This window comes from Vombatus ursinus, unplaced genomic scaffold, assembly GCF_900497805.2.
Source record: "Vombatus ursinus unplaced genomic scaffold, bare-nosed wombat genome assembly UNPS02014779.1, whole genome shotgun sequence".
In the NCBI taxonomy this organism is placed as follows: domain Eukaryota; kingdom Metazoa; phylum Chordata; class Mammalia; order Diprotodontia; family Vombatidae; genus Vombatus; species Vombatus ursinus.
Window position 1 is genome coordinate 43,616,976 of NW_020954557.1, and position 22,976 is coordinate 43,639,951.

Sequence of the window (22,976 nt, forward strand, 5' to 3'; positions counted from 1 at the left end):
CTGTACTTAAGAGAAGCTTACATTTCCATTGTGGTTTATACATCTCTTTTCTAACATCCCTGGGTGGTAGGCAATGCAGGCATCATTCTCATTTTGCTGATGAGAAAATTGAACTTCAGCAACTTGACCAATGTAAAAACAGCTGGTAGGTGATGACATTAGGATGTGGCTCCTAGTCATTCATAGTTCAAGGCTCTTTTTATGATATTGCTCTTCTCTACTTGAAAAAATAAAGCCCCAACCCAGAGGGTTGACGCCACTCTTCCTGCTAAACAACATTCCCTGACCCAGCTGGTGCATGGTATTCCAGAGGGTGCCGTACTTTCAATGGTAGGACTTCAATTCCAGGTTTATAGCTCCGTAGGGGAAGTGTAAGGATCACCTAGTCCAATCCTTTTCTATTTATTAGAGGCCCACAGAGGTAGTCACTTGTGTCTAAGGTCACAAGGTAGATAAGAGGTTAGGGCCAGGACTACAAATCCCAGCTTGGGCTTTTTCTCCTATGCTATGCTGCCTCTTGTAGACCCTCTGCTTCTCTTATACTCCCCACTCCCCTCCAGTTACCCTCACCCAATGCACACACACACATACACAAACATAGGTGCCCTTCTCCTTTTCCTCTCACCACTCCCAAACGCAAAGGGAATGTACTTTTTGCACAAAGGTTGAAAGAGAGCATTTTAGGGCTGAACAGAGAACATCATGTGGATTCAGAGGCCCTTACTTGGTATAAGAAGAAACTCATCAGGATACTAATCATACAGAATTAATCCTTCACTGGACTGAGTGAGGAACACATTGTGTTTAATTTCATCTCTTTTTGCTGGCAATATACCCTCCACGTACAATATACTGTAATTACATTGTCCATAGTCTCGCAATGTTTCTAACTCTATTCCTATAGCTTTATCTATAGATTGTTGACTTCAGAGCTGAGCAGCTGTTGTTTACCAGCAGTTACAGATAACTTCAACAAATGCAGTACACATTATTTTACAAACTGGTTTTCCTTCTCCTCTTGGAGAAAATGGAGCAGAATGCAAATGTGCAAATCCCCAGGGCCCACCCTCTCCTTCATGCAGGGTATCTTTCCAGGAAGGCCTATGGGATTGTCAGAGGTGGTTCCAGAGATGCCTCTTCCTTCATTATCTAATTACCATTCCTTGAGGAATGCTAGCCATTCACAGACCCTGACAGAATCTGTGTGGAACAGTTCAATGATTCCTCTGGCCTATTTGGCCCATTGCCATAGGAGAGCAGATAACAAGGGCTCAAGAAGGCAAGGACATCTGTCCTGTAGAGATGATGTCTCCTTGCCCGACCCTAAACCCCAATACCTCGAAGGTATTGGTCTTCACCATGCTAATCCATAGTATTTTTTCTCTAGTCCCTTCTCTCCTCTGGCACTGAATCAAAAACAAAAATAGGTACTAATAGGACATTAGCATCTTATGTGATCCTACCCACCTGAAGTACTGACAAGAAAAGAAACATCTCTGCCCCACATAATATCTACTAGGATACATTGATAGAGATACAGTGTTGCCTGGTGGTTAGAGTACAGGACTTGGAGTAAGGAAGAGCTGGACTTAGATTGACCTCAGACACAAGCTTGGCAAATCACTTAACCACTCTGTGCCTCAATTTCCTCATTTATAAAGTGGGGATAATAATGTTTACAGCACTTCCTCACACGGCTGTTGCGAAGAACAAATGAATAACATATGTGAACTGCTTTGCAAACTATAAAGCACCACATAAATGTTAGTTATATTTATTGTCATGTATCACAGTGACAGAAATCACAGTAATGCTGAGTGATAATGACAATCTTTATGTCTATAAAGGCAACAACTATTTATAGCATTTACCATCGAGGATGGCACCAAGTAGACTTATGGGGTCACTTCTATGACATATTAATTGTGAACTAATATCCAGATTTCTAAAAATGACTAATGAAATAAAGTCAACAACCAAAAATATATCACAAAGTACACTGCCTTCCTTCTCCAGCCCAATTCTAGGGAGCCAAATTTCTCTCACTCACCTACTAGCCCACCTACACAGGACCCACATCAAAGCTAGAACCAAGGTGCCATGATAACATAGTGCCCCAGGTTGAATTCAGTGACACCACTTTATTGTGATTCTGATCGTGGATTTGATTGTGCCAATTACTCTGGTGCCTTTACAAAAATTAAAAAAAAAACACACATTAAACCCATGTGGTGATATTAAGAACAGAAAATACTGTTTCTTTGCATAGTACCTTTTGTAAATATATCGCAAACATTAATTAATTCTCACAACACTCCTGGACAGATGATAAATATTATCTTCCCCTATTTATAAATGATGGAACTGAGTCATAAAGGGTTTAAGAGAATTACCCAACATTAAACAATGAGTCAGAGGAAGAGCTGGGATAAGGCTGGATTAACTGGGCAAGCTTGTCTTAATCTTTTCCTATATAGCTTCAAAGGCCATGTTAGGAACATCAAAATAGTACTCTTAAATTCATCTCCCCCCCCAAATTTTTTTTTTACTGCTTTTTTTTTTATTGTTTTTACTGTTTAGCTTTGCAACAACCTAAAAGTAAGCAAAGGCCCAGAGTCTTCCTAGAGTTTGAAGTCCAAAGTGCTTGATATAGTCGCCAAGTTACCTGGCATCTCAAACTTTATTAATATTCTCATTAAAAAACAGTCATGCCGTCGAGACCCAGACGGCAGGATACAGCATATAACTTACTGAAGGGTTGGCTCCTGCAGTATCTCACCGTTCTGACTGTGTTAGCAATCATGCGCTAAAAAGAAAGGGAGAAAAAAAGCATATCAGTGTACCAAATGATGGAACCTGCCAAGAAGAACAATCATTGTTTATTTCAGTGATAGCTGGTGTGATGAGAAACCATGCCTTTTGTATTCTGTATGACCCAGATGCTTCTCAGGAATAATTTAAGACTAATATTGATTCCAATGACATTACTTTTGGGAGAAGCTAAAGATCCAAATTCGTCTTTGTAAGGTAAGGTAAGATATTCAGGAGGAGTTCTAATCTCGTCCTACATCTGTGTTCTCCTTATTTTTTGCGGATAAAAAAGCAAAGCACAAAAAAAAAAGCCAAAGGAGTATTATTCCTGGAGCTACACTTCACTGTGGGCAGCTAGGTGGATTGAGTGGATTGAGTGATGGGCTTGAAGTCAAGAAGACATCTTCCTGAGTTCAAATCTGGCTTCAGGTACTTACTAGCTATGTGACCCTGAGCAAGTCACTTAACCCTCTTTGCCTCAGTTTCCTCATTTGCAAAATGAGCAGGAGAAGGAAATGGCAAACCACTCCAGTATCCTTGACAAGAAAACCCCAAATGGGGTCATGAAGAGTTGGACATGATTGAAAAACAACAATAATAAGAAATATCTCATTGTAACAGCTGACTTTTTATGTCCCCTTCCTGGGATGAAGGTGTCATATTTGTGGACATTACAACTGCCCTAGAACTGGAGAAGCCCCAAGAAAACATCCTAAAAGAGGAGAGCCTGAACATGGTTTCCATGGAAGTCTTACTGTAACTCAACCAAAGTTTACCCAGACCTTACTCCAATTCACCTCAAAAATGTTAAGTGCCTGTTATGAGACAACACTGTATTCTAGGCCCAGGAGATGCCAAGACAAAAATGAAACAAGCCTGCCTTTCAATAACTTACATTCTGTTCTACTGAGTAGACAATTTGAATACAAGTAAATACATTAAAATTGTGCAAAATAAATACAAGTCATCAAGACAGAAAATACTTGAACTCATGAAATTAATGAAATCACCAAGGGGGAGAATGTCAAGAGAACATAGACGAGGGCCTAGGACAGAGCTGTGAGGTACATGAATGTTGGGGAGCTCCATATGGATGATGAATCAGCATAAGTAGAAGCTGCCAAGTAGGCAGAAAATCAGAGAACAGCATCATGAAAATCCAGAAGGGAGAGAATGTCTAGAAGGAAAAGGATGGTCAACTGAGTCAAATGCTCCAAAGAGGTCAAGAAGGATAAGGGCTGAGAAAAGACCATCAGATGTGGCAAAGAAAAGATCATCAGGAACTTTGGAGAATAGAAGTATTTTCAGGTAAGTGATGACGATTGAAGCCAGTCTGCAAAGGATATATAGAAAGTGATGTGCACAGGGAGAGAATAACTGTAAGTGTGCTGGGGGTAGGGGGTGGGGTGGAGAAGAGAAGAGTTGGGATGAAGGAAAGGGTTTGAATAGGAGCTGGAACTTGGGCTGAACCTCAAAAGAAACTAAAGGTGTTAAGTGGTAGAGATGAGGAGGGAGAGCATTACAGACATGGGCAATACAGGAGATAGTATGCTAAAGTTAGACCAGAACTATAGACCTAGTATACAGGCAGCTAGGTGGCGCCATAGTGCATAGAGTGTTGGGCCTGGGGTGAGGAAGACTCATCTTTCAGAGTTCAAATCTGGCCTCAAACACTTACTAGCTGTGCGACCCTCAGCAAGTCATTTAACACTGTTTGCCTCAGTTTCCTCAGCTATAAAATAAGCTGGAGAAGGAAATGGCGAACCACTCCAGTATTTTTGTCAAGAAAATACCAACTGGGGTCATGAAGAATCAGACACAACTGATCAACAACAGTAGACCTCTAAGTTTAGCTGCAATATAGAGTTTGTTAAGGGGAGTAATATTAAAGAGGTATGGAAGGATGGGTGGGAGACAGATTTTGGGGCAGCTTTAAAAACCTAAGATTTAAGAGTCTTCACAAATAGCATCTTTTTAATCTCTCCTTTTGTTAACATCTTACTGCCTTCCAAAGGAGTTCTCCTATCACAGAGTGAGTGTACTGGGAACAGAGGAAGGTATTGAGAAATATTTCAGGGGACTTTAATAGAATCATTTCTAAGAATTGGTGGGGGAAGGGAAATATTAGGGGGAATGTGAAGTCTGTCTTTAAGACAGACATTTGAAGGGTTGTTTTGTAGAAGAGGCATTAGGCTGATTCTGTTTGGTCTCAAAAGATGGAGCCAAAAGCTATAACTGAAAGTTACGAAAAGACAATTTTAGGTTGATTTAAGGAAAAAAGTTCCTCACAAATTAGAGCTATACAAGAGACAAATGACTTACCTTGGGAGATAGAAGGTTCCCTTCTGGGCAGGGGTGGGGGTGGGGTGTAATCTTCAGATATAGATAGGATGATTGGTTTTGGGGGATGTTACAGAGTCCAGTTACAGATTAGAAAAGACCTCTAAAGTCCCTTCAGACTCTCAGGTTCTGAGCTTTTTTGATAAGTCAAAAAAATCAATATATACTATAAAATTCATAAAATATTTCGGAGTTAATCTACAAAAACACATGCAAGAATTCCAAAAATGTAACTAAACATCATTTCAATTAAATCTCTCACTTAGTTATATGGCCAGGCTGTCCTTATTCACAGGTGGTGTATTTATAGCTGATGATTCTCCCCCTCCCAAAGAAATAATCTCTTCCACTTCTCTGTTCTGACGCCAGAAATTCCCCCATTCTTTTGGGTTAAGGAATTGTAGCCTTTGCTATTTATTGCAAATATACCTGGGAGGAGTAACACATTGAACTCCCTGAAGCTATTGCCACCATACAGGCAAGGAGCTGATCAAAGCCTTTCTAACAGCTGGCTGAGGGCAGCTTATTTCTGAGGGAGACACGCAAGTAAGTTTTGGTAAGGAGTGTGGTGAAAGGGGCCACCTCCCAGGGGGAGGAGGCCTGGATGGAGAGCTTTAGTCATGGGACAGGGGACGTCTTCTATAGCCCGGGCATCTGGGAGGGGCTGGGAATGAGATGAAACAAATGACATGAAAAGAGGATGTGGGACAGCACTCTATTTCCTCCTCTCGATTCTTTTGCCTGTGGCCTGAGGCGGGTATGATGACATCTGCTGAAACATGGAACTTCAGGGTCAATGCTGAAGCTGTAGGGCTGATCCTTCACATGGTGATTACAGAAGGTTTTACGCTGTGATGTAGACCAGTATTTCCCCAGTAAGACCCAGGATCAAGAAGGAGTCAGGCCAAGTCCACCAGTTTTTAAGATCAAATTCTGTGGATGTAAGAGGTTTACAGATGGTGCTGGATCATAGCCTTGAGGATATGGAATGATAGGCTCATAGAATTGTAGGATTTAGAGCCAGAAAGCAGGGTAGAGATTATGAAGACAACTAGAGGCCTTATCAAATCATCTATTGCCTTGGGAAGTCATACAGATCAGCAATGGCTGTAGGTCTGTGCCAGTGGGGCCCAATTTAAAAGGCAAATAAAATAAATTTAAAAATTAGAGAGTTTTTTTTAAAAGAACATTAGAGCTTTGAGAGAAAGTATAAAGTGAATTTCTGGTCCCCGGCTTTGGTTCTGTATTTCTGTAAGTTATTTATATTTACCTAACAGAAGCTCTGTTTGTAAGACACTCTTTAGGAAAGACTATTGAAAAGTTCGGAGATTTAAAAAATCTATTTGCCAGGCAGATATTATAGCAACCAACACCAGCTAGTGCGTTTCTGTACTTGTTTTTCTGCCTTTAATTAATAATAATAATAAAATGCAAAGTGAAGTGAGCAGAACCAGAACATTGTATACAATAACAACAATATTGTACTGATGATCACCTGTGAAATACTTAGTTTTCTGATCAATACAATGATCTGAGAAAATTCTAAAAGATTCATGACAAAAAATGCTATCCACTTCCAGAAAAAGAACTAATGAACTCTAAATGCAAATTGAAGCATAATTTTTTCACTTTATTTTTCTTGCTTTTTTTGTAACATGGGTATTATGGAAATATGATTTCCATGATTTCATATGTATAATTGGTATCATATTGCTTGCTTTCTCAATGGGTGAGGCAGAGAATTGGGAACTCAAATCTTTTTTTTTAAATGAATGTTAAAAATAAGTAAATAAATATAATAGAAGATTAGTGATGGTGATGATGATGCTAACTAGCATTTATACAAAGGTTTCAAAAGTCTCAGCATAGTTTTAAGCTAGCTTAAACACTTTAAGGTTTGGAAAAACACATCATATGCATTATCTCATTTCATCCTCACAACAACCCTGAGAGGTAGGTGATATTATTATCCCCATCTTATAGATCAGGAAACAGACGCTGAGAGAGTTTAAGAGATGGCTGAGGGGTCACTCAGCTAGTGCCTGAAGCAGGATTTGAACTGACTCCAAATCTAGCATTTGTCTCCTATTCCACTTAGCTCTAATGAAGGGAAAATACGAGATACAAAGTTTATGAAACCGGGAACTTTTTGTGGAGGACCCCCTTCTTGGGAATTTTCTGCCTGGGATATTTGCAAATTCCTTGTTCACCAAGCATCAGGGTTAATGAGCTAGCAGTGAGACAGTGACATATCTCAAGGATATGTCAATAATTTTATCTTTCACTTAGACTTCTTACAGAAAGTGGCTAAAAGATTCCCATTATTTGATTCATAGGATAATATATATTTATAACTGGAAGGGTCTTCAGAGACTACCTGGTTCAACCCCACACTATCCCAATTCTTCATTTCTTTCCTATTTTCCTTGTTGGTGAGGCAATTAGGGTTAAGAGACAGTCATACAATTAGTAACTGTCAAGTGTCTGAGGTCAGATTTGAACTCAGGTCCTCCTGACTCCATGGCCAGAGCTCTATCCACTGTGCCACCTAGCTGCCCCTGTCCCAATCCTTCAGATTAGGAATTGAGCACCTTAGTAAACTCCTCTCTTACACTTTCACTCTGAGGCCCAGGCCATACTTCAAAATATCTTGTAAAAAAATCAGTAGAAACAGTCCCAGTCCTGGGTGTAATGGGACAAGCACTAACAATCTCAAAACACTGAGCCCTTCTTAAAGTGCTGTGGTCTTGTAGGAAGTGCTCAAACTACTCCTTTTACCCATGACAGTTTCAATCAACTCATTGTAAGACTTCTGTAGGGCAGAGACCCACCATATACGTCTTTTGTATCTCCCTCAGCAGCTTTATATAGTCTCAGGTCAGATGAACAAAAACAAGTCTTGGATCCATAGTTGACACTTGAGAAATAGTAGTTAAGCATACTAGTTAAGCTGATTTATAGGCAGGTAGGTATGTACATAGGTAGGCAGGTAGGTAGGTAGGTATGTAAATAGGCAGTAAAGTAGATAGGTGTGGTTGTAGGCATGGGTAACAGGTAGTATAGACTAGTGGACAGATTGTTTTGTAGCCAGAAATATCTGGGTTCAAGTCCTGCCTTGGACACATACTGGCTGGGTGACTGTGGCCACATTGCTTAACCTCTTAGTGCTCTAGGCAACTCTTAAGTAGCATGGATAAGACTGAGTTTGCCCACTTGGGAGTTCCCTCCAACAATGAAATCACAGTCAATCCCTCTCTATCTATAAAAAAAATTCTACCTCTAATGTACTGCTCCACATTGATGTGTGATTTACTGTCCTTTCAAGTCTATTAGCCTTCTAGGTTAAAGTATGTTTCAAGGTTAATATTAATTCTTTTAAAAAACTTTTGGTTAAATTCAGATGACTAGAAGGAAATCTTTTGTGTTTTATTTCTTCCTAGTTTAAATTCTTTTTTTTTAAAGGTTGGATATGTATTTTTTAACCTGTGAGACAAAACATCATTCCATAGAAGGGAATATGGAATTTTTTTTTGAACATAGCATTTTAACACTAGCGAGGACCCCTCAATCTTTGTGTGCTGTTTCAACAGGGCTTTTGCTGCTGATATTCTAAAGGTGGCTCCATAGAGATGGTGAATTACCTTTAACAATAGCAAGAAAATTGATAAGACTCCACACAGGGAAAGTGACTCTCAAGCCCGGGAACTGCCATGTTTCCCCCACCCCCTACACCTTCCCTGGCCTCTCGCCTTACCAGACTATAGAAAATGAATCTGAGAGACTCAATGGTTTTCAAAAAAAAAATCAATTCATACAAGATGAAAACGATCCATAGAAGATTCCCAATTTTTTATATTAAAAAGAATACTTATAAGATCTTGGTGACTACTGCTACTTTAAGTCTGAACTGTCCATGCCCAGACATTTTCTCATGTACAAAGGCAGAATTGGGAAAGTTCAAGTGTACTTCTATGGAGGACCCTAAAACTCATACGTCTTTTGGTCAGCATGGGAAATATATTACAAATACCTCCAAGAAATTGTGGCATACAATGTATAATTAGTCTCTGATATATGGAGCCTTCAAATAAACAGTAACTATGATAATTTTCATGCTAATTTACTTTAAGTTGTTTTTTCCACTTCTCCAAAGGCTTTGCATCTGAAGGGCACAAGTATATTCCATGGAGAATTATTGTAATTCTTCTGATATTGAATGGAGTGTAATTACTAGAAACCCTGGGAAATGCTGCCTGTATTCCCTTCTGAAGAATAATAAAACAATTAGCAGGGGTCAGAAACCTCTTCCTATACCATTTTGTAGGAAGTAATTGTTCTGCTTTTTAGTTTTGAAAGCTAAAACATTTCATTCTGACTTCAGTTTTAGACTAGTCTTTAGAGCTATGTTCTGAGGCTTCGTAATTTTTACCTCATTATGTAGTTTAAAATGTGAGAACAATTGTTTAAATCAGTAATTTTCAGCTCCAGAGTTTGGTTCTACCTTTCTAAATCTTTGATTAATTTTAACAATTGTTTTAATTTTGATGTATCCTTTTTAATTGCACTCAAAGATAACTTTAGTTACATCTTCAAAATTCAAACCTTGCTTTTGCATGGGGGTTTATTTCTTTGCTTCATTAGGTCAGCATAATACTGCCAGTGGTATGTAGCCTGGCATGAACCTGCCAATGCCTCTGCAAAAAACACATAATTCTGGTAGGGTTTTATCATGTGGAAGGATGGGACTTAACATTTTAAGTTTAGGTAGTCCTCCAATCATTGGCAGCCAACTCTTCCCTTTAAAGTGCATCAGAATAAATTTAGGCTACAGAACTGAAATACAGGACCAGCAATTTGGAGCTGAAAGGGACCTTGGAGATCTAAACCAACCCCCTCGTTTTACAGTTGGGGAACATGAGGCCCAGTCAGGTTAAATGATTTGCGTTGGTAGTAAGTAGGGAAGATAAAGACTTGTAGCCAGGTCTGACTCTGAACGCTTGGGTCTTTCCACAGTACCATGGAATTTCAATATTTTTCAACTCATGTTATGCAAACAGCAGGTTGCTATTCACATTTATTTTGGAAGTAACTGAGGTTAAAAGTATGTAGACTTCATGACCTAATTGGCAACACTGGGGACAAAGCCAAGTAGCATTACACAAGACTTCCCACCCCTGCCAGAAGGGATAGTCTCCACGAAGCAAACCCAGCAAGTTCCTGGGATGCTGGACAACTGAAAAGTTAAATATATAAATGTATGTATACATATATATATATATATATAATAAATATACATATACACATATATATGCTTTACCTCCCCTTGTCTACCAAATTAATATCGTTTTATTCCATGAGCAAATCCAACCCTACCCCTGATCCAGAGTTCTAGCCACAACATTGTACAAGGGGCTGCCCCTTTGGGATTCCACATTTCAAATTTATAGTTATTGTCTTTCTGACTGAGGCCAGCTTTCTACCCAGTACTTCATGATGCCTGTCTCCATTGCCATGTACCTCTACTCAGGACCAACTTTAAGGCTCAGAAGTCCCAACAAATCAACAAGCATTTATTAAGTACTTACATGAGTTAACTCCTCTACCCCATCTCAGCCACAAACAAAGATGGTCATACCCTTGATCTTGTCATCACCCACAAATGTACGACCTCCATGTTTAAGAACTCTGAAATCCCCTTATTTGACCATAATCTATTAGCTTTTCACCTTTCTCTCTGCCTTCTCTTACATAACCCTAGTTTTCATCTGTTCTGTGACCTTCAATTCCATGACTCCTCATTTTTCTTCCAGGCCATCTCCCCTGTATCCCTGTCTTCTCCTCATCTTGACCCCTGGGTGAATTAATTCAACTCCACGTGGTTCTCCTGTCTGGAAAACCTAACCTCCTTATCACTGATCACTCCCATCCAAGCATCACACAACTATTCTGATTGGGTCCACTACAAATTTACACAACCTCAACCAGGCCCTTGCTGCTACTAGGCAGTCCTACCATACCTCCCTTATCAGCTCACTATCCCTCTCCATACAGGCTCTTCCAAAACTTTTCATCCCTTCTCAAACCTCTTGTGACTCCCCTACCCACCCACCATTCTCTCAGCTGAAAACTTTGACTCGAATATTACGGAAAAAAAATTGAGGACATTTGGGACAAGCTCTCTCTTCTCTCCTCTTCTCCATCTCCTATCATTCAGGTGCCTTCTGTCACCCACTCCTCCTTCACCCCTGTCCCACATGATGGAGTGGTCTTACTCCTTACCCAAGCTGACCCTTCTACTTGTTCAAGTGATATTCCATCCCATCTCCTCCAACAGATTGCCCTTCTTGTCACCCCCACTCTTTCATTCATTTTCAACCTCTCCTTCTCTACTGGCTCATTTCCTACAGTTTACAAACATGCCCACATCTCCCCTATCTCCTTCTATCATCCTATGTCTCTTCTGCTCTTTGTAGCTATACTCCTTACCATATTCAATAGATGCCTCTACTTTTCCTCCTCTCACTCTCTTCTCTACCCCTTGTCAATCTAGCCTCCAACCTTATCATTCCAATGAAACTGCTCTCTCCAAAGTCGCTAATGTTCTCTTAATTACCAAATGCAGTGGCCTTTTTTCAGTTCTCATCCTCCCTGGCCTCTGCAGTTTTTGACACAGTTAATCACTCTCCCCTCCTTGATAGTTTCTTCTCTCTAAGTTTTCAGGACACTACTCTTTTCTGGTTTTCCTACCTCTGTGACCATTCTTTGTGTCTCCTTTGCTAGATCATGAGATCACAGGGCAGCTAGGTAGCACAGTGGATACAGCACCTGGTCTAAAATCAGGAAGATCTGAGTACAAATCTAGCCTTAGACACTTACTAGATTATAACCCTGGCCAAGTTGTTTGCCTCAGTTTCCTCATCTGTAAAATGAGTTAGAGAAGGAAATGGTAAACCACTCCAGTATCTTTCCCAAGAAAACTCCAAAAGTGGTAATGAAGAGTTGGACAGTACTATTTTTGTTGTTCGTCCTTTGTTCTTGAAGAGGAACAACGACATCATGAGGGTGACGTCTTGACTTGCAAGTGGATTGGATTTAAGTGAGGCAGATCTGTGCAAAGTCATCAACCTCACTTTTTTCCTCCAGAATGATCAAAGTGCAGTGGCAAGACAAAGGTGGACTGGTGATGGCCCAGGATGCAGTGGGTGACCCTGGACTTTCTAAGTTAAGGTCTTTCCCAGGTCGCCCTTTGTCTGAGGACAGTCCCATTGAATGACTAAGGGCTTGATAAGAATTGAAACAAAGGATGGTCCAATTTACCATCACAAAAATATCAGTCTAGGAGGGGAAAACTCTCTAGAGTTTCTGGCTTGAACAGAAAACAATTACTGTTTACACTTATTCTAAGCCATCAAAACCTAAACCATGAGTTTAGGTCAGGGGTGGGGAACCTGCAGTCTCAAGGCCACCTATGGCCCCCTAGGTCCTCAAGTGCGTCCCTTTTTAAAGTCCATTTTTTCAGAGCTATACTTCAAGAAATCAAAAATTAAAACTGTGCGAGACAAAAAGTAAATTGTCCCAGCTATTTGAAAAAAATAACATGGACAACTGAAATGACTGAACAATATCATTCAGATCATTCCCTCTGATTGTAGGTGCCCCTCAGGGTTCTGTCTTGGGCCCCCCTCTCTATATATGCTACTTCATTTGGTGATCTCATGAGCTCCCATGAACTTAAGTACCTGATAAATGTTTGTTGATTGATTGAGTCAATTGGGTTATATAAACTGTTTTGCTTTAGCACTTTTTATATTCTATTTTGTATCACAGGTAATTTGCCTTATTCCCCCGTGCTAGACTGTAAGCTCCTTGAGGAAAAGTCAATTTAACAATTATTTAAAAAGTATAAATATTTAATGTACAAGATACAGTGCTAGGTATATGTATCGGGTGCTATACAAAGACAAAACCAAAGACAATCCCTGCCCTCAGAGAGCTTTCTTTCTATTAAGGCCAGGGGAAGTTTATCTGGACAAGAATTATTTCTTTTTTATAACCTTACCACCTAGTATTTGTTATATATAGAAGACACTTAAATTTTTTTTTAATAGGATTGCTGAACTCCAGTGTAAATATGTCATGGCTGGTTCAACTTATTTTCCTCATGTTTATTATGTTCTGTCTCAGCAACTAGATCATGAGCTTCTTAAGGCAGGAAGGAGCCTCAAGGCATGACTCACATGTACATCCTTGGACAGTGCCTCAACTAGAACAGACATTCAATAAATATGTCTTGATTTGATTTAAAGCATTTGCAAGACCTGAATTTAGACTGCTTTATGTACTACAAAGAGTAAACTTGATAAATAATTTTATAGCTTTTTCTTGTAGATTCAGCTGGTACTGTGGGGCTGGGTAGGTAGGATCTTTTATTGCTCCACTCTTGGCAGGATTGAAGGGCTGGATTTCAGTTACAATTTGTAAAGCAAAAAATAACGGTTCAAAATATTCTTTTTCGTTCAAGGAGAGATGATGCATGTTTAGAAGTTTGCACCAGTCTTCTAACGCCAAATAAAACTATTAGTTTAAAAATGATATTCATAAATAAATAAACCTAAATATGGGTATGTCTGAAATAGAACCAAGCACATAATACAGTAGCAACTGTGACTATCAGCATGCTATATATATGCAACAATACCCTTTCAGCTTTATGCAGCCTGGTATGGTGGCAGCAGGCCAACACATTATCTGCTAATCCATTCCTAGTCTAGGCTCCTAAATGTTATAAATATTCATGGATGCCATAGAAAGCTACTAAGGGCTTTATTCAAACACTTTTCGAATACCCCTTTATGTTCCAAAAAAAAAAATGAAAGAATGTCTGCCCCCTTTTTTTTTGCATAAGGATCAGAGTGTGAATTCTCTTTTGTTCCTATCCACAAAACCTGAAAACCAATATGCAACAAATTCCCTAATCCTCATTTCACACCTCAAGGGTGGAGAGGCTCAATAAAGAGCCTGAGAGGGTGGGGGGCACTGGCACAGTGGTCTCCTGCTAATGTGCTCCACTCCATGGAAAGCGACAACTTGGGTTCTTGAATGTCCTGGTGACTTCAGCTCCCTGTATGGGTGCAACTCCTGGAGTCATAGTCACCCAGACCCCAAGAACAACTGATCACATTGGTCCCCCTGCTAGACCATTATGATGTGCAGGAGGAGGAAGAGGGTTTCTTCTGCAAACAGGGTATGTGATGTCACAGAAGGTGACAGCTGAGAGAATAACACTGGCAAGCAAGTGCTTCTGGCTCTTGGGATGGTGGCTGGGGGAAGAAGGCCCAGTTTTTGGAGAGATGCCTGATGTGAAGTGCCTTTTGGGATTTCCATTCCTTCTTTCTGTGCCACCCGATTTATGGAAGGGCAATTCCAAAAACAGATCCACTTTTCCCATGGAAGTATCATAGCTGGAGAACAGGAAGGGTTATCTATTTGTGGCAAAAATGTACGTTAGCCCGCTAGGAACACACCTAACATTGGGTCTCTTACCTTATAGTGTACAAATACTGCAGCACAGAGAAAGGTGGCCAGGCAGGTAGGTGACACAATGGATAGAGCCAGGAAGACCTGAGTTCAAATTCAAGCTCAGATATTTACTGGCTGTGTGACCCTGGACAAGTCACTTAGCCTCTATTTTTGCCTCATTTTCCTCAACTGTAAAATGGGGATAATAATGGCACCCATCTCCCAGGGTTGTTATGAAGATAAAACAAGATAATATTTGTAAAATTCTAGCACAGTGCCTCATACATAGTAGGTGCTATATAAATGTTATCATCATCATCGTCGTCGTCATCATTATAATTGTTAGCATTGTCAGCAAATGGATTATATTCCCCTAATCACGTTTGAGTAGTAGTCACTGCATTTTACTTTGCTGGCTAAGGAGAAATGTGGCTGGTAGCTAACTCATCATACACTTTTAAAGAGAAGAGAAAATCTTTGTCTTACTCCATGAATCAAAACTCACAAGGCCTTGTTCATTCTATAGTACATCTCAAATCCTGAGAGGGGAAGGCAGCATAGTATAAAAGATAGGATTCTGGACTTGGAGTCAGGAAGACCTGGGCTCGAATCCTGCCTTAGCTCAGCCTTTCCAAGCCTCAGTTTCCTCATCTGTAAAATGAAGGGTGTCAACAACCCCAAAGGACAACCTTGAGCTCTAAATCTAAGATTATATGGGCACGTACTATCAGGAGGCTCTGATGAGATCATGGACGTAATGCACTTTACAAACTTTAAAGCCATATATAAATGTCAGTCATAGTCAGTCATCCTCATTCAGTCACAGGGTTCAATATTTTAGATCATTACTTGCAGCTGGAGATCTTAGGAATCCTGAAAATTCCAAGGCCCTCTTTCAGGCTTTTTCCAGCATCTGGTTTTCCATTGTCTTGCCCATTGTCCACATCATTCCTCAAGTCTATAACAGACTCCATGGCAGCTGGCACAGTGTGTTTCACAGGGGATCATTGGGTCATAGACTTAGAGCTGGAAGGGTCCTTGGAGGTCATCTAGTCCAAATCCCCTCATTTCACAGGTGAGGAAAATGAAGCCCAGAGTTCTTGCCCAAGGTCATACAAAAATTGTGTCAGCATAGGGACTACACTTCATGTAGTCTAACTCCAACTTCACACAGTAGGTGCTCAATAGTTTTTGCATTTGTTGAACTCCACCCAGAGATATATCTTGGCCTGGACAGTTGCCAGGAGTCATGTAAGATGTCAACAGATGTGTTACTTTGAGTTCAAGTTCTGCCTCACACACTTGCCAGCTGTGTGATCCTAGACAAGTCTCTTAAGTTCCATCTTTCCTTATCTATAAATGGGAATAATAATGGTACCTACCTCCCAGGTTTTTAAAAAAAAAGTTGTACATTACTTTGCAGATCTTAAAGCACTATAATATAAATACTAGCTATGATGATGATGATGATGAAGAAAAAGAAAAAAAGAATCCAAATGCAGATATCCTTTCTGATGAGAAAAATGATAGTAAATGACTGTACCCATCTTTTAAATTTTTTGTATAATTTGGCAAATGGCTTCTAGGAAGCTTTTTTGGTTTCTATTTCTGAGTAGCTATTTGATTTGTCTTTTAAGTTGGCAAAATGTTTTAAAACGGGAAGTTAAGAAATGTGTGAAGAATGCTGATCTCAGTGCTCAATTGTGACTTGAACATCAGAAAGAATAAACACAACTACTGTACATCCCCTTTGACAAGAAGTACAGATGGAGAACATGACCTCAGGAGTAAATGTCTTTGAGGAGTCTGAGCATATACACTATTTTCCAAGATGCTTGAAATCCAGAAACCCTGGACTAAGCAATGGTTATATCTGTGCTTGGCTGATGCCCAAAGCTCAACAGTGCTGACTCATCTAGAATTGCTATAGGATTTCCCATGTTTTCCTGTGACGGGGTATTTGTTTTTTTCAATTTTAGGGCTACAGTTTTCCCATTTTTTTTAAACTAGCAAGAAATTGGACCAACCAATTATTCATTGGTCTTCTGAATTTGTCTTTGTTTTGATACTTCACCGACCTAGAACTCAGCTAACTAGCAATCTCACCTAATGAGGACACCATGGAGAATGAGGAAATAGCAGGAAGGGCCTCTGACAACACAAAATAGATATCATGAAGTCCATTTGTTAAATCATATACTTCACTCAGAGGAGAGACCCTTAGCCTTCGTTCCAAGGCTATTTAGTTTTATTTTGTAGTGTCAGTCACATAGTAGGCACTTAATAAATACTTGTCAACTGAATGATAATTCTAGCAGACTTGGTCATATGGTTTCCACAGTCGAAAAGAAGCTACAAATAAGAAACAGAATAGGGGCTAGTAAGCAAACAGGTTGATAGCTAGGAAAGAGAGGAAAAACTACAAAAAAGCAGACACAATAATTTGAAAATTGGAGATATTTAAATAGAGAGGCAGATAGTCACAGTTTCTCACAACTGGAAGGACCTTGGAGGCTGACTAGTCATCTCACTCCCGAGTAAGAATCGATTTTACAGCATTGTCCTCCTGTGTTCATCCAACCTTGATCAATGACCTCCAGTGAGAGGGAAATCACTGGCTCTGGAAGCAGCCATTGAACTTTCACATAGTTCTAATTATTAGGAAGTTTTTCCTTACATCAAGCCAAACGTGCCTCTTTGCAAAATTGAGCAGTGCCCTGTTCCTAATTCTGCCATCTGAGCATGAGTAGGTCAAATCTAATTCTTTGACTGTATGATGACTCCTCAAATATAGCAATCATCCTTCTCCCTAAGTCTTCATTTTCCTTGTCCAACTAGCCAGTTATTTCAACTGCTTCTCGGATGGCATCAACTCAAGGCCTTTTGCCATCTTGGTTGCCCTCCTCTGGATGCTTATCAATGTCATCCCTTACATATGATGCCCAGAACTGAGTCCAATATTTTATATGTTGTCTGACCAAGGCAGAGGACAGTATGATGGTCACCTTCCTATTCCTGGACACTATACCTCTCCTAAAACAGCTTAAGACAAAACGTGCTTTCTTGGATGTCTTTCATACCTGAAGCTCTTATTGTTTAATTACATGGTAAAATAATTGGTGTTGATAATGATATCTTAGAGTCATCAAGGAAAGGTTATGTTCCATTCTATACACACTTATTTATGAAAGCAGAGAAGAAACTATGTAGTACATTTTAGAAAGATTTCCATCCCAAATGGTAAAAATAAACTATGACTTGGTGCTTAATGGGATAAACTCAGCTATGTGGAAAACTTGGCTACCTAGAACAATTCCTTTCCAGAAGGTTTTAGATGGTTGAGGTTTACTCTATAAAAAAAAGAAGGGGTCAAATATCCTTCAGGTCCACCATGGGTCCAAATTTTATAGGTAATAGAAATATAAAAGCATTTGTTCCCCCAATGGGAAGTTTAACTTAGCTCAACTAAAAAAAAAAACTGTGGAAAATGTAATCAAACCTCAGGTTTGTGCATAAAGAATTTTCCTAAATTATGTAGAGTCATATGGCACCATATATCAAACTTTCCAGAAAATAAGACAATGTTGCAATGAATATGATTATATTTATATGAGCTTGAAAAACAATAAAGGTGTCATTGGATAATGGCCTTTTATTTACATTACATAATCCATAAAAGATTTAGTAGAACATATGCCATTACTCACATCCAAACTACAAGGATAGAAGTCTTGTTCTTATGTCTTTTTTTTTCTTTTCGGGGAGCTGGACTCATCCATATACGTGTAGGAATTCCTTCTACTGATAGTTGACTAATGGCAGTACTTTTATACCTTCAGGTCTAGAGTTGCAAATTACAGTCTTGGCTAATAGGTTGGGGCCCTGAGAGGTTAAATAACTGGGCTGTGATCACTTAGCCAGTAAGTGTCAGAGACAGGACTCCAGCCTAGGTCTTCCTGCTTCCAAGGTGGTGCTCTATCCAGTGCTCCATACTGTCTCTTGCCTCATTGTTGTTTTATACAACGGAAGAAAATTAGCTTTCAGATACCCTTTTTGCCAAATCTTAGAAAGGTGCAAACTTGAAGCCTGCTATTTTAGAAACAGATAAACCCTTTACGTTGAAGGTTTTAAAATTTTCTTTTCCATTCCCAAGTGAAATTGTACAAACTGTGCCCAGTAAGTAGTACACTGCAGTGGAAGTTTATTTGCAGAATTTGCCTCTTGCCTACTTTTGTGCAGCAAAGTCAGGTTAGGCAGATAAACATTTCCCTGGCATCCTGGGGCAGGCTAGCTCCACAAACCTTGTGACAAAAACAACAAGGAAGTCAGTCTGTAACATTTCTACATTAGAGCGACAGGCGACCCCAGGAGAAACCAGGAGCATAAAAGCCAGGCCACTGCGAGCAACCACACAAATACAATTCAGCTGCACTAAAAAGAATTGACAGAATAAAATGGGAGTCACCGTGTTCTGAATCTTTCAAAATCCTTTATGTATAACTTCTTTGAGTTTCTACATAACAACATATGAGGAAATTACCTCTTTTATTAGAATGAATGCAAATTTGTTGGGGTTTTTTTGGAGAGGGGTGGAGAGAAATACTCCCTCCCAACATTTGAGGTGAGGTTATTTAGAGTACGTACCATTTTTTCAAAGTTTACTAGATTGTCAATGAACGTCTTGTTCCCCTCATGAGTAAATGTCATATCTGTATGGAAATAAAAAGCCACAAGCTAATAACCAATTGAAATTTGTCACAAGAAGAAAGCACAATGGCACCGCACTAGATTGTACCAACTGATTTGCATAAGGTAATTGTACAAGGCTAACAATGGTTCCTTTTATGTCAGGTGTTTAACTTTTAAAATCTCTTTACTTGAGATTAGTAAAATTTCTAAACTCGTGCTTAGTTCAACCAGGGAGACTTTCAAAACCCCAGATCACTGCTCCTCCTAACCCTCTTAGCCTTTGAAAAACAAACAAACAAAAAATCCCTGAGAAAGTGGAAGGATGCTACCTTCTTCCCCCTTTTCCAAAGAGCTCTATTTTATCTTCCCTTGACTCCTCAGATATTTATTACCTGCTCATTTGGATTACCTTTAATGAGTAAGGGCATGAAGGGAATTAGAGGTGGATCCAGTTTGGCAACAGTAAGCCTGTAAGCCCTGTGGTTCCTGGATGGATCCTTAAGAGGGAAGAAACAAAAACAACAGCAAATACACCATATTGAATATTGGTAAAAGAGACATTTGTGTTTTAAAACTGGTGGTGAATACAAAATCACAACAGCTTTAATTAAATGTAATTCATGTACTAAAACAAAACATTCCACACTCAGTCTTTCCATTTCTCTTCTTTCTTGATTTTCATGACGATGGACCAGGATTATTTGCTTATCAGGGAGCCATCTGCTTGAAGGCAAATATTAAATTTGCAATAGAGTCCAGAGTATGTGGCCCACTGTTACCTACAGGCCCTTACCCCAATTCTGAAGCTATCCACACGTTCTTTGATTCACCTCTGCCTGTCTTGCACTACCAGTCCAAACATGCGCTTCTCCTGGCACCACCCAAACACTCTTGCCAAATCCTACTCAATTATTTTTCATCTGCAGACATATTCCAGCTCATGGGGAAAGGTGGTTTTGAGTAAGGTGAGAAAAATGCAGTTTGCAACACATAACCATCCAGTGTCTGATATGAGAAAAAAGCATATCACACTGCTTTTCTTAATTACGCAAATCGACCTTATGTGGGGCATAAGTCCTCTTTAAGTTGGTTCCTAAGAGTGTAATTCATTAGTCATACATGCTTGTTTTAGCAGCACTAAAATGGGATCATAAACTTCTTAAAGTCAGACAAGGACAGATAAAATATTCTGAAATGAGGACTTCAAATTAGTTCATCAGCAAATGGATTAATACAGACAGTGAACAGAATAAAGGGGCCACTGCCACTTACCATTAAGCTTTCAAACTCAGCATAGATCTTCTTGAACTTGCTTGGAAGTTTCTGTTGACAAAATCAAAATACCAACACTCTTTGTCACACTCAGTATATATAGATGCCCTATCATTTCTGTAAGAAATGTTCCCTGCCTACCCCTGGCTCTTAATCAAACAACCAGCCTGTAATAGGTTTTTCCATTTCCAGGTACTTTAGAATAACAAAAACCATCTTTCCAGAAGTCTTTTAACTTAGGTGAACCAAAAGTAACTTAGGAATGCTTGGGTCTTACTGTTTTTAACACTGTTATCTATACAGGATGATTCATAAAGATGATAGCTTTCCTGGGTCACAACTAGACTGGTAATTTTTTTAACTCTCTGATTTCCACTACTAGGAATTTAGATAATAGAACAGGAGTTCTTTATCTGAAATCCATGAAAAGGGTCCATGAATAGATTTTAGGGGGGGGGGGAGATTTCCTTTGTAATTCTAAGTTCTTTATATACATTTAAAAAGATTATGCCAAAGGAGTCCATGACCCTCCACTAAAAAAAACAAAAAACAAAAAACAATTAAAGAACTCCTCTCATAGAACTGATCTAGTCCAGCTCCATCATTTTACAGAGAAGAAAACTAAAACCCAAGAAGGTTGTGACTTGCCCAAAGGCACATAGGTATTTAGTGGCAGAACCAGACTCTGACCTCATGGCCTGTTTGTGGGGCTCTTGCTGCTATATCACTTTGCTTTCCCTAGATTATTCTGTATGTTTCCTCAAAATGGAGTAGATTCAAACCACCTGATTTATCTGACTGCAGACGGTACAGAAGTTAATGTTGTCCTACTGATCTCTTAATTTTCTTTCTCATTTTGACCTGTGAATCCAAACCACAATTCCATAATACAAAGGCCAGGATTGTTATTCATTGTTCAACCTGTTCTTGTAAGTACCAGGTTTTCAGGAAAACTGAGCAAATACTTTTCCCACTTCTGAAGGTCTCCAAATTAAGAATGGTGTTCTCATCACAAAGAAGAGCATGATGAGTTTTATGATTTGTTTTTCCTATCATGCATCATTAATAGGACTGGCAATATTCTGGATGTCTGAGGTTTTCAATTTCCTTCTTCCTTCCTGTGTAAATTTCACCTTTGATAAATACATCCTGAATTTCATTAGATTTTTATATTATGCTTAAATAAATTTTCTCCTCTCCTCCCAAATCTGAACCAATTGCAAAATCTCTTTTGAAAATATTATAAATTTTTTTTTAAATAAACTAAGTGTGCTTTAGGTGCCATGGATCCTTTTCCTGGCCTAAATCCTCATTTTGAGGATAGGTTTTGATTTTATTACTTCAAAAGAATATGGTAAAGAGTTGTGGTTTGAGTTCTGGTTTAGGCATTTGGGGACAACAGTTCTCAACTTGAATTCCCAAGTTACAGGAGGGTTTTAAGTACTATATATAGTAAGTATTTAATTATTTATAAATGAATTAATCAATTAATGGACTTTTTCCTCATCACATGGTTGGTTCCTAAGCCTTAGAGCTAAGTCAAGTGGGGGCACTGAGTTGGTAAGGGTGCAATTTAATTTGGATAAGGCTGAATGTGTCTCTCTAATCCAGTGTATGTCTCCTATTACATTCCACGGCCAAATATAAAAGATGATTCATCATTTTCTATTATATTTACCCCTTCTCTTCATTAGCACAGAGAATCAAAAGTTTATGGTGCTATCATTTCTATGAGTCTCAGTTCTGTCATCTACACAATTAGTTTACTCCCATATTGCCACCACCTATCTATAAAAAATAGAATTTCTACTCTCATTCTAGCCCAGTCTTACCTACCTTTTACGATTTACTTCGAGTTAAGTTTAAGACCCCTATTGTAAAAGTCCTCCAAGTAGACTAGCTCACACTGATCTCTGTCTTATCTATATAGGTAGTCTCCAATTTAAAAATAGTTAGGTGGAGCAGTGGATAGAGGGCTGAGCCTGAAGTCAGGAAGATTCATCTTCCTTAGTTCAAACCTGGCTTCAGACACTTACTAGCTGGGTGATCCTGGGCAAGTCATTTAATCCTGTTTGCCTCATTTCCTCATCCATAGAATGATCTGGAGAAGCAAATGGCAAACCACTATGGTAACTTTGTCAAGAAAACTCCAAACGGGGTCATGAAGAGTCAGACATGACTGAAAAATGATTAACAAGAAACCTACAAATAGGTAACTTCTAATGTTTGTTTGTAAATTAGTTATTGGGAATTTGTGCCTCATTTTCCCACATAATCAACAAGACATGGTGGTTAGGCTTCCAGGCCAACCTACAAAAGCTTATTTAATCCATATGGCACTTCGT

General features: G+C 39.2%; 1 protein-coding gene across 8 annotated transcripts in view; it reads right to left on the bottom strand.

Annotated features, from left to right (window-relative positions):
• RAPGEF4 (Rap guanine nucleotide exchange factor 4) overlaps positions 1-22,976 on the bottom strand; it is a 256,826-nt gene that overhangs the window by 1,108 nt on the left and 232,742 nt on the right. For all 8 annotated transcript variants that reach the window (XM_027866117.1, XM_027866121.1, XM_027866124.1 and 5 more), the window contains 4 exons: positions 20,632-20,682; positions 19,769-19,856; positions 19,315-19,379; positions 2,752-2,806 (listed from right to left, as the gene is read on the bottom strand). In XM_027866117.1, the coding sequence (XP_027721918.1) occupies positions 2,752-2,806; positions 19,315-19,379; positions 19,769-19,856; positions 20,632-20,682 (259 nt within the window). The remainder of the gene's footprint in view (positions 1-2,751; positions 2,807-19,314; positions 19,380-19,768; positions 19,857-20,631; positions 20,683-22,976) is intronic.